This window comes from Vigna angularis, chromosome 4 (assembly GCF_016808095.1).
Source record: "Vigna angularis cultivar LongXiaoDou No.4 chromosome 4, ASM1680809v1, whole genome shotgun sequence".
Classification (NCBI taxonomy): Eukaryota; Viridiplantae; Streptophyta; class Magnoliopsida; order Fabales; family Fabaceae; genus Vigna; species Vigna angularis.
This window is the reverse complement of record NC_068973.1, coordinates 10062159-10074459: the sequence shown is the minus strand read 5'-3', so window position 1 is coordinate 10074459 and position 12301 is coordinate 10062159. Positions and strand designations below refer to the sequence as shown.

Here is a 12301-nt window from a genome sequence, read left to right as displayed (position 1 = left end):
TCCATAACAGCTTCTTTTCTTCATCCGATATTGGATTAGAGAGAAAAGGTTTAATCTTTTTGGTGGCAGAATTTTTCGTCTGGCTTTGTGTTTTATAATGAAACGTATTTCATAAGAAAGTTTAGAGTAAACTATAAGCTAATGTTTAAGAGGTTAAAAAAAGGAGAACGGATAATGTATTAGGTTATTGATATATCATTGATTATCACGTCATTATTTTTTTTTAGTGAACTTTTTATAAAGAGAAAAAAAGATTAAATTATTAAGTTTTCAATAAAAATGAAACTTAATTGAAAAATTTACAAATAATAAGAAATTATTAATATCAGCTAAAAAATAATAGATACGCTATTAAGCTTATTTAAAAAGCAATATATTTATATGAATTAGATTGGGATAAATAACAAGAAAACCCTATCTAAGTTCACTAATCCACTATCAAATAAGCATGAATGAATGGTAATTTTACTCTATTAATTCATCAGATTAATCTAACAAGAGGACATCTAGCCCCTCGAGTGGATTAGTTCTACCATCTCATCTTTTAAAAGAATTAAAAGTAAAAAATTATAATAAATATTTAAATTTAAAGTTTTTTGCTTGTAATATTTTTTAGATATTTGTAAGAAATTAAAATATTTGCTTGTTATTATTAGTAATTTAATTTCTATAAAAATAACAATTAAATAAAATTTGGATTAAATTATTGATACATTTTATATTTTTCTCTTAACTTTATCTATTTAAATTAAGTTTAGTTTTATAAATTTACTAAAATGTAATTTTATAAAATAAATAATATTTTTGTAAGAAAAATTAACATATCAGTTCACTAACCACAATTAGAGAACAATTCAAACTTTTCAAATGTATTTTTAACTAATAAATTAATTTAAATCAACATAATTTTATTGATTGGTGATGAATCAATTCAAAAAGATGTAAGTCTCCCTTATACTAAAATGTTGACTAAATTAAAAGAAGAAAACAAAATTAAAATATATTCACATAGAAACTTCAATTAATATGATTTCACATCATGAGTATGTGTACTATTCATCGAATAAAGTTTTTTGGATTCGATGCTAAACAATTAAAAAGTAGGTTAATTGATGAAATGGAATGTGCCATTTTGCAGGTGTTATTTTGATATTTGTCTTATTATTCTCACTATAAAGGTGATCAGCTTCTCTCACTTTCAAGTTTGAATAAAATATTTTATTGAAATATTTGTAGTAGGAAGTTGTGAACGACACAAATTATTATAAACCTTGAAACGGGGATTTCATACTTGATTGAGCAAAGTACGAAAAATCTATTAACTTCAGGGGATACTTGTGTAAAATTCCTTAGCTTATTCAATAATTTGATCACACTTTCTGAAAAAAAAATTATTTGATTTAAAATCTCCTTACTAATGGTAGCTTTGGACAAGGAACTCCATTAAAAGTTATTTAAGTTTTTATTTTCTTTTTTAGGAATGACAATGGGTTAACTTGTTTATACTCATCCGACATTTAACCTATGAAATGCAGGTTGAGCTAATTTATCTTACTTGTGAAAAACGAACAAAAATGTATATTTACATCACATTCTTTGTGTACTGTGAATTGACTCACATTTTGTAGTTAGTAAAAACATTTTCTCGTTCTATTGATGATTTTTCAGTTTCATTTTGAAGGTGTTACATCTTTAAATAGATTGTAAATTGTGATTTGGGATCTTGGGTACAATGTGTAAGAGATAAAACCATTTGAGTGAAATAATTTGGTTGTACCCAATTAAGAGAAATTGAAAATAAATATGACATACAAAAAGTAATTATTTTTCAATGTAGAAATAAGGTAATCTTACCACTATGAAATATATGAGTGACATTTGGTTGAAGTCCTTTAACTTTGCGAATGTATCTAGAAACCATCATTACTAGTAACATTTTTTTTTCTCTTTACGAAAATAAAAACCTTAGAAACAAAATCTTACATTATTGAAATAATTAGTAACGTTGTATTTGAATTTCAGTTGAGTTGCACTATTTAACTCAAATTCAAAGACACTAAATTGTTAAAACTGAAACACGTGAAATATAAATCAACAAGAAAAGTTTACTTTGTTGATGCAAGCTTGCTCTACATCGTCCCAAGCTTGCATGGGATATGAGTTATGCGGATTGGGCTTAAGTGGGTAAGTGAGCTCAAAATCTTAATCTACCTCAAACTTTTCATTATGTGTGAGTCTTTTCTATCCCGCATTGTCATTCCTACTTTTGATGTATATCTTAAAGAACAATAAGACATGCGCATTTTAACAAATGAATTCTTATTAATAAAAAAGAAGAGTTGTGCATGGATCAAGTGGTCTTGTTTATAGATGCATAGACCCTTGATACTCCATGACACAAAAATGTAAAACTTATAAAGCAAAACCAATACATATTCATGGCTACATTCAACACCTTAAATTGACCTAAATTTGGTCTCTCCGCCAGATTTTCTCTAAGGTTTTTCGTAGTCTTAGTCGTCCAATTAAAGGCTAATTGAAGGCTTAAATCTAGTCTACATGATCCTTTATAAAATAGGAGAGACTTCTTCTTTGGAGCTCCTTCTTATATCTTCTTAGCCATAAGCTTATTAAGGGTCCAATGTTTTGTCTCATAAATGGTTCTATGTCATAATATAAAAACCAAACCATATTGAATTATTTCTTTTGTTCCTTAACTTATTAGTTTACATTTTATAATCTTTGTACTTATTTAAAAAGAAAATTTTTTAAATTCTATTTTTGAAAAATCTTTGTTAAACCAATTGACCACTATAAACCTATTGTCTTATTATAGATATTCAAACAACACTTGTGAAAACCTTTCAAAAGGTTTTAAAATACAATTGAATTCTCTTTTCTCATGTTTTTCCTATTTTTACACTAACAAATTAATAAAAAAAATTAAAATACATTCTATTTATAAATATATACAACATTTGTTACTTGCTATAATATATATATATATATATATATATATATATATATATATATATATATATATAATATCATTTGTTATTTTTTGTTGTTAACATATATAAACCTCTTTACGAAAATATTTTCTTCATATAAATTATATTTCATGTGCTAACAAATAATACAATAATATTTCATTTGGAATTAATCATTTATTTGAGCACATTAAATTCTCTAATTTAAAATTCAAATATTAATCTCCTTAACAATTATTAGAACATTGACTCTATAGGTTCAAAATGTTGGGACAACATACTCTTGAAAAGGATGGAATAAAGTTTAAACTCTTTTCACACACTAGACCATCCACTGCACAAACAATACAAAACAGAATAAACAAATTTTTATATTAGTTGAGTCAAATTGTGGTATTTGCCCAATTCATTAATTTTATAGTAAATAAAACCTGCATATATTAAATTAAGCTAGTGATATATGATAATGGCTAAGAAATATTTTATTTATAAATAGAGATATATTTATATATTTCTTTTGTTAGCATGTTGCTTATTATAGTGATGTATTTCTTATGTTTTGTTGGAGTTTTAAACTCGTTTCTAACCAAATTTTTTTTCTGTAAAAACTAGGTTAAAAAGTCAGGTTTTAGCAGGAGAATTCACTCCCTGTTTACTGTATTTGAGCTCCGAGATTCTTCAACCTTAATTAGAAATCTTAGGGACTGATTGATAAAAGAAATATTTTACATTGCCATTGATTAAGACAAATTGAACAGAGGTGCTTAGCATGCACGAAAGATGTTAAACAAAAGTAAAGTCTCAAGGATACAGAACAAAATTGAGAAACTTCTGCAACATGAATAATGAGTTTCTTTACACAAGAAGAATCAACTGTGTATGACATGTGTTTTCTATGTAAACTGTATTGAAACTTACACTATGCACAATTTTTCTATCTTGAGTCACAAAAAAGGCTACACTACACAAGGTGTCCATAATTTGAGTCCCCAGTGGGATCGTATATCTTAATAAGCATGGCTAGAACCTCCTTCATGTTAGGCCTAGCCTGTGGTGCATCATGTGTGCATTTCACTCCAACTTGGAGCAACTCACCCATCTCCTTAGCACCCTCAACCACCCCACTTACCTTCAAAAAAACTTGCACAGATTGACCTAACCCTTGTCTTCCAGAAGCCATCATAACACGCCTAGTCCATTCCACCAAACACTCTTCTCCTCCATCCACTGCTCTTCTCCCAGTTGCTAGCTCCATAACCAAAACCCCAAAGCTGTACACATCCCCTTTTGTGGTGGCTTTCCATGTTTGTCCATATTCTGGTGCAACATACCCCACTGTGCCAGCCACTATAGTGCTCACGTGACTGTCTCCAACATCAACAATCCTAGCAAGTCCAAAGTCTGTGACCTTCGCCTTCCCATTCTTGTCTAGCAACACATTACTGGCCTTCACATCTCTATGCACAATAGAAGGGTAGCACTCATGATGTAAATAGACAAGTGCCCTAGCCACATCAATTGCCACTTCTAGGCGCCTCCTCCATTTCAACCTTTTTGTATCAGTCACAAGTTCCTCCAAGCTTCCACCTCCTATGTACTCATAAACAAGTATCTTCTGTGAACCATAGAGGCACCAACCATAGAGTGTGACAAGGTTTGGATGAGGCCAGCTAAATCCCTGACCACTTAGAACCTTCATTTCAGCTCTGAATTCTTTTTCACCCTCAGTTCCTTCCCTTTGGAGCTTCTTCACTGCCACCTCTCTCCCATCCGGAAATGACCCTCTATATACTGTTCCATAGCCACCCCTTCCTATGACTCTTTCCTCCATGAAGTTGGAGGTTGCTTTCAAGATGTCTGCATGTGTGAAAACTGTCTTGTTCAGGTGGAATATCTTAACTGTGTCAGAATACCATGGTGAAGATCCCGAGCTTCCTGAATCATGTGCTTTCTTATTCTTTATTTTCTTCATGAGATTCTCTGGTTCCACTGATGGACTTTTCACCAAGAAACATATTACAAGGAAAAGAAGTCCAAAGACCACGATAGCTAATCCTAGAGCCAAAATCAATGACCATTTTGTGGGATTTTTCAAGACTCTTTGTAATGTGCTATTTCTATCATCAGAGATGTTAAAGAACTTTGGGAGTATCAGGTGGGGGTCACCCAAATATGAATCCTTGTCAAAAGTGAGTAAGTGTCCGGACGGTGGGACAGTACCAGATATGAGGGGATTGTATGAGATGTTGAACCTGCTAAGCTCATCCAAGTGTGCCAGACTTATGGGAAATGTTCCAGAGAAATTGTTCCTAGACAAATCAAGATCCTGTAGACACTTCATGTTGCCAATTTCACTTGGAATTTCACCAGAAAAATTGTTTCTGGTCATGTTCAAGACTACGAGTGGTAAACCTACCATCCCTGGAGGGAATTTCCCAGTAAACTTGTTATCTCCCAAATGCAACATGCTAAAGTTTACCATATTTCCAATTTCTGAAGGAATCTCTCCACTCAAATCGTTCCCACTTAGCTGAACATACCCTGCTATGTGTGATGATCTAGCAGAGGGATCAGAAGTACACATGGGGAAGATACCATATCCTTTGAGCAACCTGTCCCAAAGGGCCCTACAATTCTTCCTTGTCAGGATGGTATACACAAAGCTGAACGGAGGGTAATCAGCAGGTATCCATCTCTTCATTCCTAAGCACTCACTATTGCCAGCAACAACTCCCCCAAGACTCTTTTCATTTGATTCAAATGTGGCCCTTGCATTCCTTCCAATTCTTGTTAGATCGGAGGGAATTTTTCCATATAGTTTGTTGTTTGCAAGGTTTAGCCATAACATGCTCGAGCAGTTTCCCAATTCTGGTGGGATTTCTCCGGTTAATGAATTATCTGAAAGGGTTAGCCATAAGAGAGAAGTCAAGTTTCCAAGGGTTGGTGGGATCGTTCCACTGAAATTGTTGAAGGCAAGATCAAGTGCCATAAGGTGAGTCAACTTTCCCAATTCAGGAGGAATAGGTCCAGAGAACTGGTTGTAGGTTAAGGTTAAGAAAGCGAGTGCAGACATTTCTGAGATTTCAACAGGTAATGGACCAGAAAAATTATTGAAGCTTAAGTCCAAACGTCCAAGGTTTGTCAATGTAAAAATGCCTGATGAGTTCAACCCTCCAGTGTAGGAATTTGAGTGCAGCAAAAGAAACTTCAGTTGCTTGAATTTCCCAAAAATCTCCTGCACTTCCCCACCAAATTGGTTTCTGCTCAAATCCAAGATGAACAAATTGGTCAAGGTCAAAAGGGTCTCTGGGATATCCCTTGAGAAAGTATTGTTCGCCAAGAACAATCCCTGAAGACCAGAAATGGAACCAATTTCACGGGGAATATCTCCCGTGAAATTGTTACTAGAGAGGTTGAGAACCACTAAGTTCTTGCAGTTGGACACCTCCTCGGGGACTTTACCAACAAATAAATTCACTGAAAGGTCCAGTTTTTCGGTGCTACAGTTTACTGGAAAAGCCTGGGGAGGAACAACCCCAGTGAGAAAATTCTCTGAGATTGAAAATTGTCTCAGCCTGGAAAATCCAGCCCACAAGGTTCCATTAAGATGGTTGGTGCTCAAATCCAAGTGCTGCAAACTGAAGCATTGATCAAAGAAGCCATGAATCCCACCACTCAAGTGATTATCTGAAACATTTAAAGTCACCAAACTGTCACAAATGGCAGGGAAACTCAGCCCAAGTTCCCCACGGAACCTATTAACAGACAAGTCCACGGTTTGCAACTGAGTCAATCCCTTCAGATTCAACTCCCCCTCGAGAGTATTATGGGAGAGATTGAGATACACAAGCTTCTGGCTCATCCTCAAGTCCTCAGGAATCCCCCCAGAGAGAGAGTTCCAAGAGATGTCAAGGTGTCTGAGCTCAGTGAGATTAGAGAACCCATCGAATATGTTACCATAAATTTCACTGTAAGAGATGTCTACTTTCACAACCCTCAGTGTTGTCCCGTTCAAGAGGCTGCAATCGATTCCTGACCATTGACAAGGATTTGAACTGTTCTTGTTCCAGCTTATGTACCCTCCTCTGTTCGTACGAGTTTGGGCCAGCAAATAAGATTTCAGCTTCAGCAGAACTTCTGCGTCAGTGGCCAACGAATCCCCAACAACCAATTTACCTGTTCAATCACCACAACCTGGGTAAGCGTGAAAGACAACTAACAAAACAGAATCAATGATCAGCCTAGGAAAATCTTAATAAACAAAAATAAACAGAGAATCTAACAACACCCCACTACAAAGCTTGGTGCTTTTAATACTTAATAATAAACACTGCTCCGTATCAAGGTGTACCATCCAAAACAATCACTATTATAAACCCAAAAGGAATTTGAGGCAAAAACTTACCTTTTCTGGACAAGATCAGCGACAGAGTTTTAGGTTAGTACCTGAGAAAAGGATCAAGAAACAGACAAACAGGAAGCCCCATGAATCGGTTTCCTGCTCTGACATTAATGATGACCCTCCTTCTTTTCTTGTGCTCGGTGTACTTTTTGTTGTTTTGGCAAAACTCATGTACTTGATAGTTGTGGCAGAGAATAGAATAGAACAAGAGGGAATCTTTGAGGGACTCAAAACTGGAGTGAGGACGTTGAAGTCATTGGGTATGTTGTGCTGTTGGAAGTTGGAATGGTCTAGCAGTGCCAGGTGGTGATGGTGGTGGACAAAAAAACAATTGAACTCTGAACAACACAGTGGCTTGTGTCTTTCTTTTCCATTTTCACGTCTTGTGATATCACGCTGAGGGGTTTATTTTATTCAATTCAATTTATGAGTGAAGAATGAACCAACGACTGTCGTTGTAATTAATAAAAAAGAAAGTGTGGTTGATGTGGTTTGTCCCCGAATTTGAATGTGAATGTCAAATCATGTGTGTTTCTAATCCGGCTATTTGTCATAGCTATAGATGGTTCATTCATACACATTTTTCTAACATTCCAATTTTACTATACTCTTTAAAGTTAAATACTCATTATATATGTTCAAAATACTACAATTATCAATGAATAATCAAAGAAGAGAGTTTTGGATTTGGTGGGAAAGGAGTGGTGGAGCCGCCATTGTTGACCGGTTTGACGAAGATTGGCTCGTACGGATTTAACTACGTTTCCGCCAAGCAAAGGCTATTATCTCTTCTTTGCTCAACTATTTGTAACTCACTCTTCTATCACGACTATTTATTCACACACACACATTCCATAAATTAGATAAAGATGTCAAACAATCATATTAGGATAGAGTTCAAAAGTTACAAGACATGTAACCCGTGAATTAAAATATAGTAAAAATAAAAATAAACTAATCTTAAATTAAAATAAAAACATCAATGTTTCACAAGTTACCTTTGCCTATTATTGTACCAAATCACGAGGGATAATAACCATTAGAAAATATAAATATTAAATTAAAATCAAACAACCAATATTTCATATGTCATCTTCATTATTGTTGTGGGAAAATCCATGGAAGAGTAATATTTAGAAAGTTTTTATCGTATTTTATATCAAAGACTAACACTTGACTCATCATTAATATATTAAAAAGTCCATTTATATCTTCATATATTAATTTAGATGATTTATTGTATTTACTTTGTAATAGCTCGATTTTCAAATCTTCTTTTACTTAAATCGTTAATAAAACTTATTTACATTATGAGTTTCACGCTTAATATTATACAATATGATTCAAAATATTTCTCACCACACACCTATAAAATATCAAAGCAATATGTTAGGTCACAATATCATACAAATATCAACATACAATTTCCATACTAGCTAGTGCATCTCATCTTCATCATAATATCATATATATATATATATATATATATATATATATATATATATATATATATATATATATATATATATATATATATAAACATATAAATATTAAATCACAAATCTACTTCACATTTTCAAAAGTGACTATGTGAAAGAACAAAGGAGAGAACGACCACAAAAGATCATCAACAAACCATCATGGACCAGCACCAATGAATTACCACTAGGGAACCACCAACAAATCATCATGAAGAACTCTGCACTCCAATTTCAAAATACCATGGACAATACATTTAGTTGACTAGGAGACTTCACGAAATATCATGGAAACCAATGACACACATTCAGTAAAGCAGTGACGTCATGATTGTGTTTCATTTGCAAAAGAAATTGGAAAAACACAAAGCGTCGAAAAGAGACAATTAGAAAAGAGCTTTCTCTACAAACAAAAATCCTGAGCATGAGAAAATGAGAGAAAAAACACTAATTTGTTACATTAGTTGTTGAAGAGTGGCTTGGAAGAAAAGAAGAAGTTTGTTGAACTGTAACGCGATAGTGCTAAGGCACAACAACAACAACGAGTGGCCTAGAAGAGACGAGAGCTTCGTGGTCTTTTAGTAGGAAAAAGAAAAAGAAATAATGAAAGTGCATAAGAAGACGAAGTTCGAAAAGTGAAAAGGATTTTCACACTTTATATTGAAGAAGACATATTAAATCAATTGTTTCTTTAACCGATCTAATATTTACATATTAAATTGGTTCTTTCTATACATATTAGATTGATTATCCTATAGATTGGTTCCCCACAACCATCTTATGTCATGTTTTAATATCACCATTTTTCACTAGGGTTTGAAGGTAAGGTATCTACTCACAAAACTCTTTTAAATATTTTTAGAAATCAAAATATATTCTTAAATTTTTTAAAGTATAATATGTAATCACTATAAAACAATAATAAAATCAAAGTATAATAAAATATAACTCGTTGTCAAATATTAAAATTTTATTTTATAAAAATAAGGAAATACAAGTATTTATAAAACTTCCATGTAAATAAAGTAAAGAGATAAAGTATTTAAAAATTGAGAGTAATTTAATAACCTGTGTTAATACGATTTGTCAAATTAATTATGAATTTATAGAAATATAAACTTTTAGGGTTAAACTAAAATTAGTTAAAATTAAAGAAAAAACAATTACACATGTAGAAAATTATACTAAAATTGTCAAGAGTCTTAAGAGTGAAAATAAACTAAAAATAACAACGGTCACGAGCACGAGGACTCAACTTTAATATATTAAAATTGATGGTAGATTTAATAAATAAATATTTATTTTTTATATATGAACAAATATGTATTTTTTTAACATGGTATTGTTGGGGAGGGGTTTGGAGATCCACTCTTATTTGTTCTCAAAGGAAATTGCTATGAAAAAAGATGAGATAAAGGTGAAAAGTAATAAAGAAAATGTGAAAAAGAAAATAAAATGTAATAAAAGGAACTACAAAAGGAAATGTAAAGTAAAAAAAAACAACTTTAAAAAACACTGATTGCTAATCTATCTTAACTACAGATAGGTTTGTATAGAGTATCTAACATTGACGGTGGATAATGGAGGATTGTATGCAGAATTTAACATTCTAAGTAGTTTATAACTGATAAAATAAAATATTATAAAATTTATAAAACAAAGCGTGTTTTTTTAATATATAAATATATAATATTAATATAATTATTAAAACTAAATAACTATAATAATAAAATATATTTAAAATAATTACTAAATAAAAAAACTTTATTACATCACCGTCTTCCTCTAAAGATGCTTTAATATACTCACATTAATAAAATAGTGATTATCATAAAAGAAAATAAACAAACACAATAAACACTAGAAGAAACAACAAGGTAAACTAATATGCATAAAAGTTATTTTAAGATAATTAAAATCCTATCATATATAAGCTAAACATTGATAAAATATAATTATTCATATTAAAACACATAAACCGTTGACACAACTCAATTATCCAGATACATGCTTTTAATATAGGACATCAACGTAGACGTGCACTTGTAATGGTATCTATACTCTATAGAGTCATAAACAAAAATGTTATCATCTTACCACCTACAAGGTTAGTCCCTTTCGCGTCTAGGACTAAAGATTGTCCATAAACTATGACCTTGTGTGACTCTCACTACTCTAATTGAGTGTGAATAAGTATTAGAGTTCAAAATACCTCATTTCTGATCCCTTATAATGCATACATTAAACATCACCACCACACATAATTTCTCTTTGAAATTATCTCAACATAATACCACATATCCATAAAATATCATCATCTAAATAAATCATCATAATACTCAAAAACATACATAAAGTCCATTTTAAATCTATCTCAAATAGACAAAGAAGAAAAATATATCTATACATACACATTGAAGCTCAGAGGTAGCGCCTAATGCCAAACTTCTCGTAAATGGTGGCGCTCAACTTCATTCCTCTCGTAAAAAGTTATGTTTAACAACATTCAACGACACATGACGTTTAGTGCCCTAGAGTCAAAATGCTTGAAACTTGTAGTACAATAATGACGTTTAACGACAATTTGGCGCTACTAAATGCCAAACGATTCCTAGAATTGTATGCTCAACATCACCTTAGTATCGCTCAACGCTATCCGATTCGCAAAATAAGACGCTCAGTGTCACCCTGGCATTGCTCAATGCTATACCAGATATCAACACTTGTATTTTTTTCTTTTGAGGGAACTTATATCTATTTAATTGATCAAACTAGTACTCTTTTCTCAATGCATGAATTCATAACAGTTTTAAATATGGAGGATCGTACTACTTGACCAATTACTCGTATTTAAGCTTTCTTAATTTCAAACCAGCTAAGCACCCAAGAATCAAGCATTCAAATCACAAATGCTAAAATATAGAAATTTTAGATTTCACAATCTCTACTAACTCAACAATTTTATCTGAAACACAAATCATACATCATTTTCACATTTCAACCGTCACACTCATAACATAGATCAATTATTCAGTCAATTTATCATGCAATTATAAAATTAGATATTTCAAAGTATTCATAACTTAAAAACAGTGTAATTAGTTTTGCTTACCTAACCAACAGTTCACAAGTCCCTAACCAATGAAATTTCTCCCAACTTGCAGGATGCTCTATCTAGACATATTAACATCACAAGGACGATCAGGACATACCGTTATGATCACATATCAACAAAGACTCATATAGATGACTAAAATGATGTATGTAAGTGAAAGAAAGCTCACATGCAATAGATAACATAAAAAGACAGAGAAAAGAGATGAAACTCAACTTATACGAATATAAAAACTGATTGGTCCAAATTGAAGAGCTCGCCACAAGGATCAATCATACGATCTCGATTATTCAATCAGATAAGTAGGAAAAAAGAA

The 12301-nt window shown here is 32.1% G+C and overlaps 1 protein-coding gene across 1 annotated transcript; it reads right to left on the bottom strand.

Annotated features, from left to right (window-relative positions):
• Nucleotides 1-3798: 3798 nt before the first annotated feature.
• On the bottom strand, nt 3799-7829 carry LOC108332160 (probable LRR receptor-like serine/threonine-protein kinase At1g74360). Its single transcript, XM_017567329.2, has 2 exons — nt 7437-7829; nt 3799-7166 (listed from the first exon to the last, which is right to left on the bottom strand). Exons 1-2 carry the CDS (start codon nt 7561-7563, stop codon nt 3952-3954), a joined length of 3342 nt encoding a protein of 1113 aa, XP_017422818.1. The 5' UTR covers nt 7564-7829; the 3' UTR covers nt 3799-3951.
• Between the last annotated feature and the right edge of the window lie 4472 nt (nt 7830-12301).

Bases quoted from the DNA above. Each gene is read 5' to 3' on its own strand.
- LOC108332160 (XM_017567329.2), bottom strand. From the start codon at position 7,563: ATGAGTTTTGCCAAAACAACAAAAAGTACACCGAGCACAAGAAAAGAA. The intron at 7,167-7,436 runs GTACTAACCTAA...GTGATTGAACAG, and splicing joins TTTCTTGATCCTTTTCTCAG to GTAAATTGGTTGTTGGGGAT.